Here is a 22237-nt window from a genome sequence, read left to right as displayed (position 1 = left end):
GGCTGTCAGCCTTGCCAAGTATTTTGGTGGCTGTTCCCGCCCACTTTCTAGCCATTACTTAATTTCGGTGTGCAATGAACTTTTCTTTACAAATAATTTAGGATTTTTTGTGGACATGCACTGAGGGAAATTTTTAGTTAGGATTATTATACCCTTGCAGAGGGTATTATAATTTTGGTCAAAAGTGTGCAACGCAGTGAAGGAGACATCTCCGACCCTATAAAGTATATATATTCTTGATCAGGATCACCTCCTGAGTCGATATAAGCATGTCCGTCTGTCCGTCTGTCCGTCTGTCTGTCTGTTTCTACGCAAACTAGTCTCTCAGTTTTAAAGCTATCGAGTTGAAACTTTGCACACACCCTTCTTTCCTTTGCAGGTAGTACATAAGTCGGAACGGCCGGGATCGGTCGACTATATCCTATAGCTGCCATATAACTGATTGATCGGAAATGGCATAACTTCGTTGTTTTTCAAGTTAGAAGGTTGGGACTTTCTATGGATTCTTATTTGGTCCAACTTATACGATCTGCCAAATTTCATAAAGATCGGTCGACTATATCCTATAGCTGCCATATAACTGATTGATCGGAAATGGCATAACTTCGTTGTTTTTCAAGTTAGAAGGATGGGATTTTCAATGTATGCTTCTTTGGTCAAAATAATTCGATATGCCAAATTTCATAAGGATCGGCCGACTATATACGATCCGCTGTATATCTAATAATATAGATGCGTGGCGCCACCTATCGGACTGCGACTGAACTGCAAGGGTATATAAACTTCGGCTCCGCCCGAAGTTAGCTTTCCTTTCTTGTTTTTAAACACAGTTTCCTTCGATTTTCAAATACCAAGTTTAAAAATCTTTCGTTTTCAACCATTTTTCTTAAAATTTCTTTTCAGTTTTTGGCCGTTATTTTTAAGAGTTCTTTGCCAAATTATTTAAAAGTATTCTGACCAAGTCTGAAGGAAAGCGGGGCGGTCGGCGCGTGACGTTTGGTAGCATTGACCGAGCCATAATTAATCAGTTTTTATGGCCCAACTAATTAGCAAAGAACCAAGTCAAAAACTGAAAAGAACTCTAGCCTCCTTAAGCTAATGAACCTACAATCGCTCCACCAGCTCGTCATAGAACTAGACTTGTTGTCCGGCTTTGGTTTGAAGCCCCTCTTGACCAAACGACGACGCCTCTGGGGCAGAGCATCATCCGCTGAGTAAAACATCGCAGCTGTTGCACTTATTTTTGTTATTGTCTATTATTGATTTGTTCAGTTGATTTCGGTTGGTTAGAGCAAAAGCATAGCACTAGCACTGCACTTGGTTGCCTTTATAGGCCAAGGCATTAGACACTGCACTTGGCTTTTATTCGCAGGGCCAGAAGCTAGTTTTATTTTCGGTTCTTATCATAGCCAGTGCTAATTAAAGCGTGTTGCGGGTTATAAACAATATTAAATTATATTATTTGCCAGCTATCGAAGCAAAACGTAGACAGATCAAAGCGAAAACTCATCACATGTTATCTGCGGCACACAGTGGCGTCCAAAAAAACAAGCACATCTCGAAACTCACTTCGTAGGAGTTCATATTTTAGTTTTCGTAGAATCGTTGGCATTTTTATAATTTCGAATTTGGTTTATTTTAGATTTGATTTAAAGACCTCTAAATAGTTTATGGGTTTCTGGGATTTATAAATTATGTTATTCTGTCATTGATTTGTGCTGTTTTCCTCCGCTGCTCTTGAAAATCTTGTCACATATTTTCAAACATAAATTTTGAATTAAAATTTATTTAATTTAGTGTCGTTGTTCCCGGTCGCGTTTTATTTAGTTTATTCGTTTAAAATAGTTCGTACAATTATTTGAATTATATTATTTTGCAGCTGGAGAGACGCATTTTTATGCTGTTCGTTCGAAAGTCGTCGACAAACTGCTCTCAGCCAATTTTTTTGTTTCGTTAGTTCATTCGACCATCATCAGCGCCGGCAGAAACAATTTGAAGAGCGACGAAAAATCATTTAGCAGTAGAGATTTTCGTGTTATTATTTAACCCAACTCTTGTGCAAAAGGCGTGTACAACAACTAACCAAAAATCAGAAAAAAATAGAAACCAATTTGGCTGAGAGCCCCCGACCCGAGAGTAGAAAGAGACACACTGGCGATAACGCTCAGCAAATACAAATTAAATAATCAAAATAAAAAACAGGCACTAAAAAACCAACGACAAAAGTAGGCAATATTTTTTGTTGGGTGTGTGCGTTTTCCGATAAGCGTAATGCAAAAATATTAGCTGATAGTGATAATGTCAGTGACGTGGGCAAAAAATAAATCAAAAAGCATATAGAAGATTCTATGCCCTATAGGTCTTTAAGATGAGTTATAAGCTATAAAGTTAAGAAGCTATAAGGACATAAAGACAGCAGGACATGAAGATAATATGGAACATTAAAAACCCTTTAGGTCTTTTAGATATAATTTCTTAAAGCATGGGAGCTAAAAGCTATAAAATTAGGATGCTATACGGACAAAGGACACTAATGGATATCAACAAAAAAGTCTATATATTTTTCATAGACTATTTCAAGCCAAAACAATAATACCCCATGAAAGAGTATATAAAAAATACATGGGATGTACGCTTGGGAGAGATCTCTGGCTTTTTCTTTGTTAATACTTTATGGACTATTTGGTAGGCAAATAATATTGATTTTTGATTGTCTATTTGCACATCAATTTGCATTCGACGTTTGCTTGGCTCCGATACGGTTGATATTTCTGAGTCAAGGCCGAATAAAAACGAAGACGAAGACAACTTTGATTTATGGCTAACTTTGAATAAATCATCATTATCACAAAGTCCCCTCCCTGCCATATCCATAACTTATCTTTTTTGTAAATTAATTAAAAAGACTCGGATAGTTTGATTGATTTAAATAAATTGAATTCTATAAAAAAAAACCCTCAACGGTTGCTGATTTATCTTAGGGATAGGCTAGGCCCGCAGTCTTGCCAATTTTGTATCTCAAGGTTTGCCAACTTTACACGCACTTTGGCATTCGGTCTATTGTTAGAAAAATGTTTTCTGGGCTCGCCTAATGCCTTTTGGCAAAAGGAATGGTTTTCTTATAGCCATGTTCAATTGGATTTGCCAATTATTAATGGCCTGTTGCCTGACTATTACCAAGGAACTGGTCATTTAGCCATATATACACATTAATCAATGACATGTCCTCTGGGTAACCAGAAAAAAACACAGAACTCGAAAGCGACAATTTGATTTGTTTATTTGCATTGAGTTTTTGTCTATCTTTTTTTTTTTTGCACACTTTATGGCAAATTTATGGCATCAACAAATACAAGAAAAACGAGATGGAGTAACCAACGATCGAGAGCAAAATTTGCATGCAAATTGAGCGCCAAATGCGCATTTCAAATTGATTTAAGATACGAACGCCTCAAGAATTGCCTTGAAGTTGCCTGCCCCATGCCGCATGCCGCATATGTTGCTGCAACTTCCAAAAAGGCAGCCAATTGAGTTTCAAATGCCAAAGATGCAAAGCACTCTGTATCTGTATCTTTTGGAGTGGCTGAACTCTACTGAACTGTAACAGCAATAGACTGGATTTTACGAGTTGTTTTTTAAGATTTTCTAGAATACATAAGCATATAATGGTTAAAACACTATAGATATGGAAATATCCTTTGATCTGACAGCACAGCTGCCAAGATAACTTCATAAACACAATGGGATTAAAAATACTTAGTCAGAAGAATTATTCCATATAGTTTTAAAGCTAAAACCTTTACAGAATTGTGGAGGAAAGACGTTCCTTTTCGAAGAGACTTTCCCTTTCCAATTGATGGTCTGATTTTTTCATTGCCTTATCTATAGAAGATAACAAACTAATAAAATGTCATATTTTAGTTTCATTTTTTCTGAAACTTTTACTTTTCTTTCCACTGTGTGATTCTACAATTGCCTTCTCAAAGGCAATGCCTGAAATTTTTCACACTTTCTTGCGTAAAAATGTCACATGTGCCGCAGCAGCGCTAATTGCTAAGAAAAGAAAGCAAAAGTATCTGCCAAATCTATGAATCATCCTCCCCAGAGCAAGAAACTAATAAATTGAGCAATCTTTTCTTTCTATTTTTGGAGTTTTTTTTGTTGGGGTTTTCTCTTTTTTATTTAACGCCCACTCACCTGTCACTTCAAAGAATCGGTCCCACGTGCTGTTACCAAAACGATTATTGTTCCGGGTATCCTTCGAACCATATCCATTATTGAAACTCAAACTGAGTTTGTTATTATTCCGATCCATGGACATGGAACCATTGTAGGGATTCTTCCGCCTTTTGACCGAGGTTCGTTCCAAAGTCCGTTCAAAATCGCTGCACACCTCGTCGAGAGCTTCTGAGAGGAAGGCCCGTGTCTCCGGCGGACTGATCGCCGGGGCACGCCTTTGATAGACACCGGCGTCACTCTCCACTCCGCCCCTTAGCGAGGAGCAGGTGGAGGAAGCGGTGCCAAAGGGGGACTCCGATCGGGGCGGTATGCTGCCGTAAGTGAAGCGCGGCACGGACGACGATCGCGGTCGGTAGCAGGGTGTGGTGTTATACTGTGACTGTGACGGTGACAGATTCGCTTGGTTTAGGGGGCGTGGCGAGTCCGGTTCGCTTTCATGTGCGGCCTGCATGCAAAATTAATAAAAAGGTGACGAGTTAATTGCGGATTCGGAAGATCAAAGGATACCACACAGTAGCGTTTGGAAAGAATATATAGGGAATCAATTGAATTAGATTTTGAGGATCGAGTTGGAAGAGCATCCAGAACATACCTCTGTTAGTTTGCCTTGGACCCGCGACTCCGCCTGCCAGTCACCCCCAAAGAGGCTCTCGAATCCCAGCATAAACTCCATGGACTTTCGGGAACGCCGGCGATCCCTGCGCCGCTGCTCCTCCTCGCTGGGCTTGGCCTGGGCCAGAGCCTCGCAGTAGCGCACAAAGTCCAGGTCGATGTGGTAGCCATAGGGGCAGCAGCTGCAACTGCGCACCGAGCGACTCATTCCCGCCGGGGTCGCGGAGGAGGACGAGGGACCGGGACCGCCACTGCCGCCGCCAGACGATGGACGAGCTGGAAGAGAGACAAACAAAAAACGATTCAGTATCTTGTGGTTTCTAAATGACACTGCCCAAGGTCACATCAGCAGTCGATTCTTGGTATTAGCCAGTCGGCCAGTCAGACATTCGGATGAAAACAAAAAGAATGTATATCTCCCTGTGCATCGCAGACGAGGGCATCACCACCTGCCCTCCATCAAACACGTTTCGTGTGGGGATTTGGTAATCGGAGCACCAACGGCATCCAAGCAGGTACAAAAACGTAATTCTCGGAATGCCAGTGTATCCGTGAGATAAATTCGTGCCTTATTTATGCCTAATTGCGCCTTATAATAACTAATTTTCGGTTCATTTAGATAAACCACTTATGGCCAGTTGGATGAATCATTTCGAGCATTTCATGGTGCCCCCGGGGGCAATGCGAATTATTTACAAATCGACATTGTTGTGGCATTGATGGTAACGATTTTGCAATCGTGTAAAACAATAATTAAATACTGATTGAAAATAATTAGCCATAACAGCCATTAGAGAGTCTAACCGGGTGTATAATACAATTTAAACGAACTTAAAAGCGAAGAGAAAACACCGACAATGTTTTGTTTAATTAATTCAATTTGCATTCATCATCATAAAGCTTTTTCCTGTTTTTCACTCACTTTCCTGTGGTATTTTTGAGTCATGATAGAGCCACAGAACCCCCAGCCAGAGTAGATTCCACAGCATTTGATTTTATGGTAACTCGATTTAGCACTTAAAGCATTTGAAATTCCTGCGTTTCGACCTCGGATTCTTCGACCAGCGATATGAAAGAATCCAAGAGCCGGGAAAATTTTGGTAACAAGTGGAGGTTGTGTGCCCGCAGCAAGCCTTTAGCCAACTGGTCGGGAAAATAACAAACACTCGTTATATTCATCATGCAGCAAATTGGAACCGATAAGATACGAGGCATTTAGCCATTTAGCCACGCTTATCAAATTCCCAAAGAGAGAAGTTAAATTAAGCTTTGCACTGTCGCCATCTGTCGCCAACTTTTGAAAAAGATCTTTATTGATTTAAAATTTAATTATATTAATTATGACTTATGGGAAACATTTTGAGGAATGCCTTGGAAATATTGTATCATCCCATGCGAAGGCCATATCTTTGCCAATAATCATCTGATTCTTGAGCGGAATACCTTAATCGATTTGTAGATCGATTCTCCACCAAACTGCATCAAAACCCAGAAACAAAATATTTTTTAGATTTTTCTTCATTTTTTCTGGGGAGTCCCCTTCGAAATATGAAAAATGCATGTGGAGCTCAATTGGACCCACAGCGATGGCCATATCTTTGCCAATAATCATCTGATTCTTGAGCGGAATACCTTAATCGATTTGTAGATCGATTCTCCATCAAACTGCATCAAAACCCAGAAACAAAATATTTTTTAGATTTTTCTTCATTTTTTCTGGGGAGTCCCCTTCGAAATATGAAAAATGCATGTGGAGCTCAATTGGACCCACAGCGATGGCCATATCTTTGCCAATAATCATCTGATTCTTGAGCGGAATACGTTAATCGATTTGTAGATCGATTCTTCATGATTCTGCATCAAAATCTCAAACCAAAATATTTATTTATATTTTTTCTAAAAAATTTTCGGAAGTGTCCCGACGTCCGAATTATTGAAGCTTTTCTGTATTTTAAACTGCATCATCTGCTCTTTTCACTTTTCATTCATGAAATCGAATTTGAATGAAAAGTGTGGGTAGAAAAACGCTTCGCTTTTAAGGTGGGCGTGTCGAGATTGTGAAAGTGTTGGCGCTGCACTACACGGCGTATACGTGTTGGACCATTTCAAGTGGCATATTGATGAGTTCGAGTGGCCGTAATTAGCAGGCGGCTCCATGGCCACGGCCAAAGTTGTTCACCGGCTTAATTATCATGATCATCACCCACACAGACACACTCACTTAGAGAGACCACAGACACATTTAATCACTCAATATACCAACGACAAATTTGGCATCGATTGTGGATTTGGCCAAGAGTGTGGGTGAGTCAGGAATGCGGCTCCCCTAATGGCAACTAATTGAGGGGTTAACTAAAGTTGGCCATACATATAATTATTTTTAAACGTTTACTTTCACGTTTAAATGCTAAGGGGTAACCCTTTAGACGGTGAGTTTACAACTCAATTTACACACGATCTGGCAGGCCAAATAAGGGCGCCTACATATAATCACATAAATCGTACTCTGCACCCGACTCACATAAAAATTAAGAAATTAACTCGACTTGAATTACGATCGAGCTTGAGTGGGGCACGTATCCGTGTCTCCGAGAGTCAGAGCCTGCCTCTGAATGATTTCCAAGCATCATTATCATGATCGTTTCCATGTTGATCAGACTTCTTGTAATGACTACATTTTCGGCGTAGGCGTTTTGTTCGGTGAATGCTGCAGAAAAGCTGACCGGCATACAAAATGAGCTCGACTTGTGAATGAAATTTGAACAAAAAATGTATTTAAAACGAAGATTGTATGCACTTTAAATGCCTAAAAAATCGTATTTAAACCATGTAGTATTTTTGCACACCCAAACAAATGGAAAACTGGTTATTCAACGGACAGGTCTTGGAGTCACATATGTGGTAGGCGGTATTTTAGTTTATTTTTTCTCTTCTGGCCACTGCAGCTGTGGCAGCTAATGAAGCTAACGGTCCCAAGTGCTGCTGCCACAGCCACAAATTACCGTAAAGCGCAAAAATTTAATTATGCAAAACACGTGCAATGCTGTTCGATCTAATTGCATGCCCCAGCTCACTCGACAGCTAAGAGCAAAAAAAAAATGCCATCGCCAAAAATAAAATAAGTGAATAATGGGTATATTAGCCATAATCAAGAGACACTAACTATAGTTATTTAATGAATAGTGATTTGTTTTAATGGCCAAACATGTTCTAAATAATGTAGTTAATTCTATAGGTTACTGTTTTGGATATTTTTCGTTTTATTTAAAAAGATTTGAGAAGAGTGTCTTTTACAGGAAATATGTCTATAATTCCTCCAAAAATAGTTTAATTAGTCTGGATTTGGTACTTTATATATAAGATATGGAGATAAAAAAGGCTCTAAGATATTTTATTTTATTAAAAGTACCGGGTATAACTATAAACTACTCTCGCATCAATTCGCCCTCAGGGTTCCCGTACTTCCTGAGTTTTACTTTCCATTTTTTAAAGTGCTCCCCAGGCGCAATGCATCCTATTTATGACCGTATTTTAATTACCCAATTAAAGTCGTCCCTTTCAGTGGGCTCCTTGGTTTATGGTTTTTGGTTTTAATGATTTTCAACGTGTCATAAACTTTTTCATTTTTGAAACACTTCGTGTGTGGCTAATGAGTTGAAATCTCCGGACTGCCAGCTGACATTTACATTTCCCAATTTAATTGCTTCAATTAACGCCGAAAGCCCACAAAAGCGGCTGAAACATGACCTACCAAAACCGGCCACGCCCACTGCCGCACATAAACTGTCAACTCACATCCGCTATTCATAAATTGGCAACAGAAGAAAAATAAACGACCAGACATTTGATTTGATAGCGAGGAAAATATTTGTATTTAAGCCCGAAACCAGTTTTGGGATTTTGGCTTAATTAAAAGTTGAATAAGTGGTGGCAGCAGGAGGTGGGGTGGTATTGGCCAAAACTGATTTCCATAAAGGAGTCGAGAAATATTTTCTTGAATGGAGTGTGGGACGATGGCTTAAGGTTTTGGACAACTTTTGTGGCGAATATGTGCGTTGGGGCGCCGCTGTGACAAATTTGCCTTTTCGGCCAAGTTAAGTGTATTGTTAACACTGCATGTGTGAAGTGAGAGACTAAGTGAGAGGAGAGGGAGCTGGGATTTTGTAGGTGTTGGCCCGGCCTGGCCCGGCTTATTGCGGATCTGTGCGGGCGTCAAGTTGACCCACATCTGGTATCTGCAGTCGTTTGTAGAATGTCAGTCATGTGGGTCTGAGACACGTTTCTATATTTTTATAGCCATGGCCCACGCGGTGTATTTCAGTTTTAGTTTACTTACCATTTTCCTCAATGAAGGCGCGTTGACTTCGCAAAACCAGCGACCTGAAACAACACAACGATTTTTATTATTGTTGGGGAAATTGGCACACAAAAAAAAGACAACAAGATACAATATCTTAAGTAAAGAAAACAACCGGCAATTGCGAAAGACCTGAGAAATAAATAGAAAGAGCTTTGTCCAACACAATTGTTGGTATTTGTCTTTGCTATCAGAATTTTAAAAATAAATCAATGCAACGCATAGCCCAGAATGCGACAAATGCTCAGAAGATACACATGAGATACAGATACAGATATAGATATGGGAAGAGATACGTGCCACACTTGCTAGCAGCTAGAAATTATAATAAAATATATCAAACTGTCAGCGTTTTGAGTTCTTGTTGTCGCCCCCTTTGTTTGGTATTTGGAAACACACTTTTGCGCCACAAAATCCCCAATAATCTTCCCGGATGGCTCTCGTCCACACCATATCATCCGGAGCACACTCCCGCCCTCCAGATCCCCACCAGAAAGTCATTAGTGAACTTTGCCGCCCTGATCCGTCGTACACCCAGTCGATTTTCCAGGAAAACCATAACATGCGTGCTGCATTTTTCATTTTTCCACTTTGCTGGAAGCGGAAACTGCAATTATTTATAATTTGTTTTGTGGGATGAGTTTTGAAAATTTGGTTGCAATTAGCCGGCCATACCTGAGGTCTTCACCTTAACTTATTTTAGTTTGACTTGTTTAATTAATTGCCAGTCATGTTTTTGCTGAAAATTAACTACAAAATAGATTTCGCCAAGGTATCTAATTGAAAGCCGTCTGACAATTTGCTGCCATATTTTTGAGTCATTTTTCACGTTTCCATCCATCTATTTTTTTCCCAATTTGAAAATTTATGTAAAATGAAAATTTATGCGTCAACTGATTTATGTGGTTTTTGCTGGTGATTTTGTTGCTGTTGCTTTTGTTTGTGTTGCATGTTACATGAATGAAAAAGGCCTGACATGATCACTCCCCCCATGATCCATCCACCATCCTCCATCTCTGTGCCCCTTTCAACGGCGGCAAGTTGCATTCATGTGGAACGGTTGCGGCATCGCGTATTTTTGGATTGCAGACCAAATTAATATGCGTGTTTATGATTATGATACACGAAACTTGTTGTTTTTATGTTCTGCCTTCTAGCTTTTTTGTCTAGCCACAATTTGTTGCGGCTTTTCCTTGTTTACTTGGATCCTTGTCATAATTAGAAATAATGATAATTGGTTTCGGTTTGCTCATGGCTCTCGGATGCACGGGTTATGGACAACTACAGATTGAGTCATTTTTTAGAAGAACTATTTAAAAAATTAAGAATTTATAATATAGGTTTAATGCCTTTAGTAAAAATATTGGGTGTTTTCTGCAAAGAATGTTTTGAAAGTCTAAGGTCTTAGTAACTTTTCTAATCATTTTGCATTTCTTCTTCAAAAATGGAAAATAGAAACAAACACTTTTTAATAAATAGAATTTGACTGTATTTTCGATTCAAGAACCTTTCTTGATTTTGAAAATTCGCCAATATTTCCAATTCTTTCGGTTCTAAACTAAACATTTTCGATAAACTAAAGATAAGCATGTTTTTATTTCCACTTGAAATCTTCAAGTGATCGCCTTTTTTTTGCGTCATAGATAAATGTAAAATTGTATATTGCCAAAAAAAAAACACTACCCTTCAAAAATCACTCAAAAAAAAAACGTATAACAAGGCATAACTAATTTGTTGAGTCCATTAGAGCTTGGCCGGAAAGAGCATATTCATTTATTGATATTATCTCAATGCCACACAAAACAAGCACTCGGTTCACACCTCTAACACCTCCATAATGGATAGAAAAACACTTCAACTCTTGGCCACCATAATCCCCCAACTCCCCCACACAATTGGTGCGACTTCCTTCCCTTTTCTGGGGAGTCTGTGGATATCAACCTGATCATCGATCGAAAAGCGGCTCTGGGCTTTGGGCTGTTAGCCCCATTATTTTTACCTCCAGAAGCGCTTGACTGCTTCCTGTTCGGTGGGCGTCAGGTGGGTTATCTTTTCGGCAAACTTTGACTCATCGTAGCCGTATAAGGGGCAACCCGAGTCGAAATCGGGCGGCGGGGGCAGTATCATATCGCTGGGGCTACGACTCATGCCACTGCATACGCTGTTTGTTAATTGCCTTTTAGTCGATGACTTTTGTGGTTTTGGGTTGGCCTTTAATTAGCATTTGGCTTGTCTTGTCTAGTCTATTTTGATTTTATTTTCAGGCTAATGGAAATTCTATGGCGAAATTAATTAACTCCGATGGCGGCAGACGAAAATTTTTTTGCCATGGCAACTAGAATCGTTCCGAGAAGCACTTTTCATCGCCACAATTGCATTTTTAGTTAGGTTTTGGTTTTTTTAGCTTCTAGCTGAGTCATTTCTTTTAGATTTAGTTCGAATTTCGTGTCTCCGTTTATTTTTTTGTCACCGGTTTCCGCTGTAAAAACGCTCCGCGCTCGAAAATCGCTCGAATCGAACTGAACTGAATGCGCCGGGAGAAAAAAAAACTTCACGAACTGAACGGCCTGAACTTTATGCTCGGTCTGTGAGTGCCTCTGTGGTCGTGCCGAGTATCTGTGTGACTGTATTCATTCAGTGTGTGTCTGTATCTTTTCTGTTTGTTTCTGTTATTCGTTTATATATTTTGTTATTGTTTGCTGACGATCGTAAAAGAACTTTGCCTGCCGCCAAACCGATCGGACAACCCCCAAATAACCCAAACACAATGCCTAGTGTATCTTTGTTGCTCTTGGCCCCCGGGGCTAAGCTCGAACGAGAGAGCTATCGATACGATAATTAATAAATATAAGTAAGTGACTGCTTAGCAGCACAGCACAACAACAAGATAAAAATAAAAATAAAAGCCAAAAACCAGTTCGTAACAAGTCCGCTTTAGAAACACCCAAACAAGCCAATTCCCAATCGCCCGATAAGCAAACTTACACCTAGCACTGTATCTACGTATCTTTGTATCTTTGTGTCTCTGGCAGCGGAAGCATTTGCCATGATTGATGAAGTTAGAAAGGTGTCGCCCTGTCCTGGCTTTTTGATCTTTCATCCTCAGGCCTCATTAAATCACACAGAAGCCGACCGAGTCGATAAATAGAGTTGCTTCATCTCTCATCTCGTAAGAAGAAAAACAAGTCATTAACCTAAACTAATTAACGTTGACAACCACTTTTATAAATCTTACATACTTACATGCTTACTCCATAAAGTTATTTAATATTTCAACTTCCCAGGCTTTCAATCTTGCCAAAAAAAAAATGAAATACCAGTAGTTGAACGTTCTCAGCGGGCTATAGATTGAATTATTACAGACATTTAGAGATTTTTGAGATAAATTCCATTATTGTGGGAACGAGTGGGTTTTTTGGAAAGACTCTGTTGCCTCGGGCAAATAGAAATCGATTGGGTGTGACGCATAAATAATTGCAGCAATTTATTTTCACATTAAAGCACTGAGAGAGAATCCACTAACGCATAATTAAAAACCGTGAAAACCACTGGCTAAAAACATAAAACTTGTTTATTAATTCCTCGGTATGAATTCGACAGAAACGGAAACCGGCTCACTTAGCTTTACGTTAAAAAAAATATTATAGAAAAATAGACGCCTCTATTTTAGAGGCCCGCGACACTTTTAATAGAAAAAAATATTTATTTCCAGCCGGACAGCTCATAGAGCATGAAATTCGTTAGCTCTCGACTCTAATACAATATTCATAGAGTTCCGTTGAAAAACAAAACAAAGATCCAAGCTCATTAACATAAATTTCAAAATCAAAGCTCGAGGGAAATACTAATTATGAAATAAAACGATCATTTCATGGACTGCCACTTGTCGGCCACTTTGGGTTCAATAGACGATCGTTCGACTGATAGGCGTCTTTGACATTTCCCATACTTGCTCTATAAGGCGGCAATTGTGTAAATAATTATTGTAACAATTGATAGTTGTGGGTCTGCAAAAGCAAACATTCAATTAAGCTGGCAAACATTTTGATTAGAGTCTGGTAAGTGCATTTGTGCACATTTTTTAATGGCACGAGTTCGAGGCAGATGCAATTATTGCAAAGGTTTTTCTATCTCTATAAGGTTAAGCCTATCAAAGTATAAAACTTACCATATAGTATCTTAAAGATTAACCTCAAAAATATCAATTTTTTATATGGTAATCCCAGAGCTTAACGTTTTCACTTCGATACAATAAGTTGATGTATGCCTTCTTTACATTAAATCTTTGAGTGTTATTTCTTGCCACCTAAATATGTAAAATTGTTATATAAAGAGTTTTTTTTAAACATAAAAAAAAAGTAAAGTTCCAAAGTAAATTGATGAAAAAACAACTTTCACCCCAAAAAGCCCATTGATTTCATTTTAATGATAACCCCTTGAAGTTGTCTATTTTTGTGAAGCTTCACGCTTCGTGGTACGAGTGCTATTCAATGTTGCATGTTGCCTGGGGCACGGTAAAGTCTAAAGTGCCGTACTTGCATGACATGCAGCTTGACACATTGTTTCCAGTGTGTGTGTGAGTGCGTGCCGATCGGCTCTCGAGTGTGTTATCTTATCGTCGAGCTGTCATAGTGCTCGAGTGCGTCAGAGCCGGCAATATGTTTATTTATATTTATTACATTTTCAGGGAAAGGAGAGCCGAGGGGCTAGATATAGTATTAATATCCGGTACTTGTCAAAAAGAGGGGTATTAGTATGAATTTTCATAACCTTTTAGGAAGAAAACCTACAAGGACCAAGTTTCTTACTTGTTCTAGTTAAGCCAAGACCTCTCATAAATGATTAATTAATTAGTGAAACTTAAAATTCCTCTTACAGATTTCAAGTATATAACATAACAACATCATCCACACTTTATTTTTAAGTGCTCTTAATAGATTTTACCCCCTTTACCTGTATTTTAACCCATCAAGTCATTTGATATTCTTTTCTCAGAGCTTCATTAATGTGATTGAGATGTTTTCCAACAAAAATGTATTTTCCCAGCTGTTTATAAACACGGCTAAAGTGTAAAAATCATGTCTCCATCTCCACTGGCGCATTGTTCCTTCTATTTGAGATTTTTTTTGGGTCATTTCAATCAACACCTGTCATTCCGGCCGCATCTCATGCGTTGGCGTTGTCTATATAGTCTAGAGACTCTAGAGTCTAGAGCTGAGGTGGTGGGGTCTGGGGCACAAAAACTCACACGACTGTTCAAAATCAATTAAAAGAAATTGTTGGCCACAAGGCACAAAACAACCGTTCTTCTTGGATCTAGGCATCGACACTTTCGCTACAACAACCAGCCAAAAAATGGACAAAAAAAAGGTAACAACACGATATTTTTTTGCATATCGATAAACGGTCTATGGCGTTTATAATTTATGCGATTTGGCGCAGTTTACGACAGGCTAACAAATTTTTGCAGCAGCCGCCCCATGTGGCCGGAGCGATCGGTCCGGGCGGCAGCGAAAAGATACAAGATGCAAGCGCAAGATACAAAACGCCGCCAGGGGCAAGCCATCAAGGCCAGCGATGGAGCTTGAGCCCGGGAGATTGGACGATTGGTTTAGGAGGGGCCTCCATATATATATATAGATAGATAGACATATATAGTGGATATATAAGGGGTGCTGGGAGTCCAAGAGATGAAGTCTTATGACTGCCAAAAGCCATGAGGCATGAGCCGCATAATCGAAAACAGAATTGCGGTGTGGAGCGTGCTCCGTGGAGCCTGACGTCAAAGTTGTAAATTATGATATAGCATGTTATAGCCATGAAGCCGGCTATAGCGCCAATGTACGGGATGGGGGGTCCGTAAATATAGTATTTGAGTTAATTGCCAACGCTTGTAATCGTTAGGCGAAAAAGGTGATCGCCATTGACGATCATCATCACCCACAATCTACATACTGGTTGAAATGGCAATACACCTGGCCAAAAAAAATAACAGTTTTGGAAGTTAAATATTAAATACCAATTTATCTTTCTGAAAATAAAAGGATTGAAAGCCCCAAGTACTCCTTCCCTCTTAACAAAAACTAGACTACCAAGACTATGTCCAATCCCTAACAATTTCTCTCCGTGCAAACTTTAAAATTCATCCGTCGATTTATCAACCATCTTAATGCAATTTCAATGCCTTCAATTGTGAGGTTATCGTACGTATCTTGACTGTAAATCAAAGTCGGCCTGCTCTATTGCATCACTCAAAAAATATTTCTCCACCGGCCAGCAAAACACATTTTTACGATCAGCCATTAATGAGAGAAAAGCAATGCGGGGGAATCGCTAGAGACAGAGTCTGAGAGTTAGAGAGAGACAAGTTAGTGACAGATTTTGAGATTTGAGCTTGACATTTGGCTGGCAGTTTCGCCAATTGGCGATTTTGTTGTTATGGTGCTTACCATCGGGGCGTATACGCAATTTGCATACGACAAGCTACAAAGCGACTTGAACTGATGACGACAGTGTGTCAGCTGAATGAATGTACCCCGCCTCCTAATTGGATAAATACATTGTTATATGATTAAATTTCATCAGTTGGCTGTTTAATAAATTGAAACAAAACGATCTCTAACTAGGTAAATTAATTTTGTTGCCGGGAAGCCATTGAAAAATGATTCCCAAACATTTATCATGGTTATAGCTTTTGCAAAAATTGAAAAAAAAAAACACTGCACACCCTAAAATATTTATGAATACTGGGGGCATGTTCAAAAACTTGACACCACCACTTCCCTGTCTCTGTTGCAGTTGGCTTTTGGCGGCTTTGTTGCTCCACCGCCAATTAATAAAAATGAACGCTTTTTTCCATTGATTTCCCCAAAGGCAGTGGGGGGATATAACTTCCACTCCGATCTGGGCGTATCGGGTTTCGTAATTGAATTGCAATTGGCATTATGTGTGAGCGGCGGTGAAAGTAAATGGCAGACATCGTGGCAATCAGATATTGCAAATATATACCGACCACTTTACGGTCAAATCGTGAGCACATAAACAAAAATTTTAAAGCAGTTTCTATCTTAGGCCCGTATTCCCGGTTCAAATTGCGCATTTGGCCTCAGGTTTTGGCGGAACAGGTGGAGGAGGAAGACTTCTAATGAATTTATGCAAATATTTGTGAGACCAGAAACGCAAAAAAGGTGACAACATTTTAGATACTTCGATACGGCTTCGTTAGAAGTGGCCATTTGTCTTGGGTTTTTGTGTGTCATATGCTAACGAGTCGCGGAACATAAATAGAATTCGAAAATTGATATCCGATATGTGGTCGAAAAGAGGGCGAATCGAATGGAATGCTGTTGACAGTTCGAGGGATGGCCAATAAATTGGCGTGTCCCATTGGCCATTTTACACAAATCACAGTTTTATGGAGCCTCGAGGGTCTCGGGTTGCCGTCATTATTAGCCCACTTGACCGCAACAATGGGAGACCATCAGCCATCAACTTCATCTACAATGGAAATTAAGTAATTTTATGGTATGTACTTTAACACTTCAAGTCCAAATGCCCCAGAGCATAATGATTCGCCAAAGTTTAACCTTCTGAGAGGGGTATGGTACCTGCTCCACTGAAGTGGGCAACATTATAACAAAAAAATATAATTGGACCTCAGAGACACACACACTTCACGCGGCACAGACCTGGCTCCGACCATTGTCCAGCTCCGAGCGGAAGCTATTGGCAAGGCTGAAAGCTGATTTCATTCATCATTATAAAAAATAACTCAAACGAAAACAAAAAGGTACAAATACTTGCAAATTGCAAACACACTAGTCCTAGGTCTAGACGCTTTTTGCATGTCTAACGAGCTTGTGACTTACTTTTCACTCAAGACAGACGAGTGAGGAATAACTCAAAAATTGGCAAGTCAATGATGATTTGTTGCCAGAACATTTTGGCAAAACAATTTAGCCTGGCTTTCTCACAAAATATCAAAAATCAACAGGTGCAGAGTCAAAAAATACATTTTTTAACTTGAAAATGAATACAAAAGAATGAAACTGACTTTGTAAGAGAATAATTTCAGTAATTGGATATATCTGAAGATTTTTAAGACGACTAGAGAAGACTCTTTAAGGGAATAATATAAAAATATATGTACGTTTAAAAATTAGCTTAATTAGATTTTAGTTTAAATCCTAATAATTAAGCAAAACAATAAGATATAGGCAATATATTTATTTTAGCAATATTTTGATTCATATCTTTGGAATACCTGTGGAATTTCCCAAAAATTTCAAAACATGTTTAAGAACATTTCTATGGTTTTTAGAGTACCAAAAATGCCAATAGTTTAAGCAAACAAAACCGCATAAATCAAAAAAGGCTCAAAGGCTCAGATTACGAAAACTGCAAACCCAATACGTTTTTATCTCTGCTTCTTTCTCCGCTTGATTCTTATATATATATATTTTTTGTATTTTTGTGTGTAGTTTTCTTTATGACGATGAAACCGGCTGGCATAATAACAGAGAAGAGACGAGAACCCGGGTCCCTGCACGACGGCGCAAATAACTTTGCAGCGTGACTGGGATGAAATGCCAAGCCACACACAGCTCACTGAGGAGCTCACTGTGGAGCTCAGAAAAAAAGGGGGAAAAAATTATCCAAAAAGCTGGCGAGGCATCTTCCACGAGATACTCCCAGCCAAACGTTGCGGCCAGTCGGCAAAATTCAAACAAATCGCTCAAACAATGCCACAAAAATGAGAAACGAAAATCGAACAAAAAAATACAAAGAAAATGAGAAACCAATTTTTTGTTTTTAGTTTTAAGGTTTTTGTTTTTTATTTTGTGACACGACTCGTGCAACTTTGTAGTCTAGCCGATGTTGTTATGGTTTTTATAGTTGTTGTAGATAATATTAGAAAATCTGAGTTTTTTTCGGCTGAGCTAAGCCGGGCTCAGATTTCGTTTAATTGATTACAGCGAAGGTGGGGGTATAGGTATACTATGAGCTGGAAACGCTCGATTGGGTGGGCCATGGGAACGGGGCGTTTTTAAACGCCTGTGAATCGCAGCCGAAACGCATCCAATTTCTGCAACAGTGGGTTGAAGAAGTGTACTTACAGAAGATTACTTTGGGGGAAATCAAACAAACTTGCCTTGACAGAACAAAAAATAAGACAATAAATCTATTTTAGTAATTTTTAATTTTACCTTGTTCATAGCTCTTAATCTTTAGCTACCTTAGTTCCATAATTTTCTTAAAATAAAGTTGTCCAACATTTTTAAGCTCTACCCTCTTGCAATAAACTTTTATAAGCTACTGTGGCCAGCACTAGCCTAAGCGTTTTAACCATATTTTGTTGTAATACTAGCATCTGTTGTTTGCTTTTGCTGCTACTGTTTTTGCCCCAGCCTGCTGCTCATAACTTGGCTAATGGATGCCGCTAAAACAAAGCAAAAAAAAAGCCAGCCACCAACAAAACACATAAAATAACTTGTTATTTTCTTGACTTTTTTTAAAGCCATTGTGCAGTGACTGCAACTCGACTAGCGCTCAAATTTGTAAGCATTAAGTCTGAGGCTTTTTTGTGCGTCTATTTAAGTTTATTATTATGGCCTTTTTGCACTGTCGGACATTTATTGGCTGTCTTGTACTGGGTTTTGTGTAAAAGTGCGGTGCGGTTTTGTTACTTTTTTGCTACCCAGTTTCAGTTGTTTGTTTATTTTATTAGCCAAGTTCATGCGGTCTGAGGGTCACCGCTGCACGCGAGGCGTGGCCAATGCTTTTTGAATGGTATTTCGATTCGGCTCTAACTGCATTTCCCAATCACTTTAAGCCTATTACGACCCGCAGCCAATCGATCTTGGCCAATGCAACCGGGTAGCTTATAAAAAATAAGATATTCCTGGCATCTGTACTCCGTCACTCGAACACTTGCCGTATTTCAGCGACAAATTGCCAAATAGCCCGGCCAATACCATAGATCGTTTTGCCATCAAAGCCGAGCCGCCAAAAAGCACAATGGTCAGATAAATGCAAACTCTACCAATGCTGGACAGTAATAATAGTTTTCCTATTGTTTTCATGATCGATCGATAGATCATGAATGGTATTTATAATTGTGTAACTTTTGGGGTTTTATATTCCAAGCCAATAATCCATCAAAACATGAAAAGCCCATTGGAATTTTTATGGTTTATAGGCATTGTTGGAGACTTGTCGATCGGTTTATATTTATTTAAATTTGAAATTTGTATTCCTCGACATCTTCAATATTTCCAACCTTATTAAAAACCTAGGCGTAAAATTCGTTGATAGAAAACCTATTGAATCAAGATTTCACCGGGTAGTTGCCTCCAATAACCCAAGGCTCCCCTTGATGGGGATCTTTTAACCCATTGTGACCCACTGTGTTTTCAGCCAGTTAGGCACGCGAGCTAACAAGCCAACTTCTGCATACATCCGGCCAATAGTTTTCGTGCCTCGTTGTCTTGGGCTGCTCATTGGCTTCTTCTGCCACTTAAAGCAAACATGCACATTACGGCCCGCATTGTATTGGTAGAAAGGTACGAGGTATCTGCAAGATACTTATTAAAACGCAATCAGCCCAGTCACAGGAAATGTACACAACCATCCAGCACACACTCACACACACACACTTTTGTTTTAAACAAGTCAACGCGCTGGTTTTGACCATAAATCGTAGTGGGGCCAAACCGCCTTCAAAACTATTTGCGGCATTTGTGTCAAACACGCGACCCAGTCTTTGGCTGTGGAAGTCTTTTTGCCTTTGTCTGGAGTCTGCAATCTTCAGGCTTGAGGCTTCGGGACTTCGAGCTGCGGCCTACCTCTTCCCAGTGGCTAACAACCGGTGACAGCCCAGCCGCTTTTGGCCAGTTTTCCTGGCTATGGCCAAAACTGCCAAATGCACTAAATTGGCAACTGGCTTAGAAAGTCGATGGGGTGGCTGCTGCTGTTTCTGCTACTGAAGCAGTTCGAAAGAAAGTCAAAAAGACAGTTGATACACTTGGGGAAATACCTCAATAAATATGTATGTATGCATATGGCTTCAAAAAATATAATAAACATATTAAGCCCTTTTTTATATCATGTTCTGAAATGTACTTACATTATATATACTTTTTATGGCTCCGTCTCAATTGCTGTTGCTGCAGTAATTGCTGATTGCTGATGTTGTTGCTGCCGATGTTGCTGCTGCTGCTGATATTGCTGATGTTGCAATTTGCTTCCCCTTTCCTCGGACTTTAATTAGCAGCTTTAGGGCGAATCCCCAGTTGCATCTGGCTGGTGCAGCAGCATCATTAGCTGACTGATTGGCAAAACTTAGACTGCTCGTCGTCTTCGTCACCTTCTGGCTGGAAAACGAGGTCTTTTTCCTACGGATTGCACTTTTTTAACGCTTGTCGTTGTCGTTTAACTTGTCGTGGTTTGTTGCTGTTGTTATTGGCTATTGGCTGCTATTGCTTTTGTTATTTTTGTTTACGCGAAACGTTGCCAGTTGCATGTTAATTAAGGGCGCCTTGACTGCATTCGTCCCAGCCCAGCTCAGTTCAGATACCGATGCCGCATGCCGTTGTTGTGCCACCATTTACTCATGCTTCATTTATGCAGAACATGCCTCTAATGGCTAACATTTGTTTTACGTCAGATTGATGAGCAGTTTCAAATATCTATTAAGGAAATTAAAGGCACGTTCGTGACATGGACACTACATATATGAGAAATCAAAAAGGATACTCTCGATGAGTTATGGCTACGAGCCACGTTCTTGGAATTTCTGGAATCTACCAACAAAGGAGGGCCATAAAATTTGAAAACTAAGAAGTTAACTACCATACCATGCTAATACCACAATTCCAAGGTTAGAACTGGCCTAAAATCTCAAGTTATTCCCAAGCAGCCCACACCAAAGCGACAGAACTAATAAACCAAATATCGTGGCCAAGAATTTCGCGTTGGCGTTGCAGCTGCGAAATAACTCCAACTGGCCAAAAGTCAAATGCCTTTTTTTCTGCCAGATTTTATTATTATCATATACCGAATGCGTGTGTTTTTTATTTGTATTTTTTTTTTGAGACTCGCTTGGAGATCACTTTATGGGTTGTTGGTCTTATAAAGCACTTTAGCAACCTGACGTGGGTTGACTTTTTAGTGCGAAATTGTTTCTCTTTAATGACTCCAAAGGCGGCTGGCTGTGGTCCGAGGTCCGAGAAACATTAAGGGGCATCTCTCGACAAATTTTTTTTTTAACAAGTCATTGCAGGTGCATTAAAACTGACAAAGTGAATGAGTGGCTGAGTGACGGGTTGACGGGCTGACGGCTAGACTGATGAAAGGCCTTAGAATTTCCATCTCCCGGGGATCCAGGAATGATTTTAAAATAAAAAAGTACATATGTCTGACGTTGGCAGCAGGTTGTCTAATGCACTTTTAATGATTATACGGCTTAGATACTTTTTGTTTTGGCCGTAACTTGTTTCGGTTCGATTCGGTTCGGTTCACGCACCTGTTGCACTGTTAACTGCTCTTTTAAAGGCAAAATAAAAGCAGCTGCCGCACAATTACAAGCGACAAAACGTTTTAATGGTCACAGCAAAAAACACCCGAAGCCGGATAATTTTTCGCATTTTCCCACACGAAACACGAATACTTGGAAACTAACCACAATTGCTACCGCACTGAAATCGAAACAAGCGATGCGATATTGCGATGTTGCAAGCGACGCGTACGAGTTGCAACTGCAGCATCAGCGATATTGCAGCTGCCACAAAACCGATGCCGGCCAGATCTCTATCTATCTCTCACTCTCACTTCAACTCTCTCTCTATCTCTCCCTTGCTCTGGCCTCTGGCTAACTCTCCTAACTCTTTCCGTGTTGCCAAGAATACAGTTCTGGCCCGATTTGCATCGAAGACCCGATTTAGATAGGAATTCAAATCGCGTACCGAGTTCTCGTTGTTGTTCGCTGGCCGCACTGCTCCCAACTGAGCGCCAGGTGTGTTACGGCTCAGT

General features: G+C 39.7%; 1 protein-coding gene across 7 annotated transcripts in view; it reads right to left on the bottom strand.

The window, feature by feature from the left end:
• LOC6495483 (KN motif and ankyrin repeat domain-containing protein 1) overlaps nt 1-22237 on the bottom strand; it is a 26907-nt gene extending 4670 nt beyond the window's left edge. Inside the window, exons 1-5 of one of the 7 annotated variants that reach the window (XM_044715866.1) lie at nt 21888-22237; nt 20334-20895; nt 9188-9231; nt 4832-5127; nt 4198-4684 (exon numbers count right to left, since the gene is read on the bottom strand). In XM_044715866.1, the coding sequence (XP_044571801.1) occupies nt 4198-4684; nt 4832-5127; nt 9188-9231; nt 20334-20335 (829 nt within the window). In that variant the 5' untranslated portion in view covers nt 20336-20895; nt 21888-22237. Of the gene's footprint in view, nt 1-1108; nt 2075-4197; nt 4685-4831; nt 5128-5773; nt 5993-9187; nt 9232-11207; nt 11830-20333 lie in introns of those variants that run through there. The other 6 variants (XM_044715867.1, XM_014907844.3, XM_014907841.3 and 3 more) reach the window with 6 other exon arrangements.

Source organism: Drosophila ananassae, chromosome 3L (assembly GCF_017639315.1).
Source record: "Drosophila ananassae strain 14024-0371.13 chromosome 3L, ASM1763931v2, whole genome shotgun sequence".
Lineage (NCBI taxonomy): Eukaryota > Metazoa > Arthropoda > Insecta > Diptera > Drosophilidae > Drosophila > Drosophila ananassae.
This window is presented reverse-complemented; position numbering and strand designations above follow the sequence as displayed.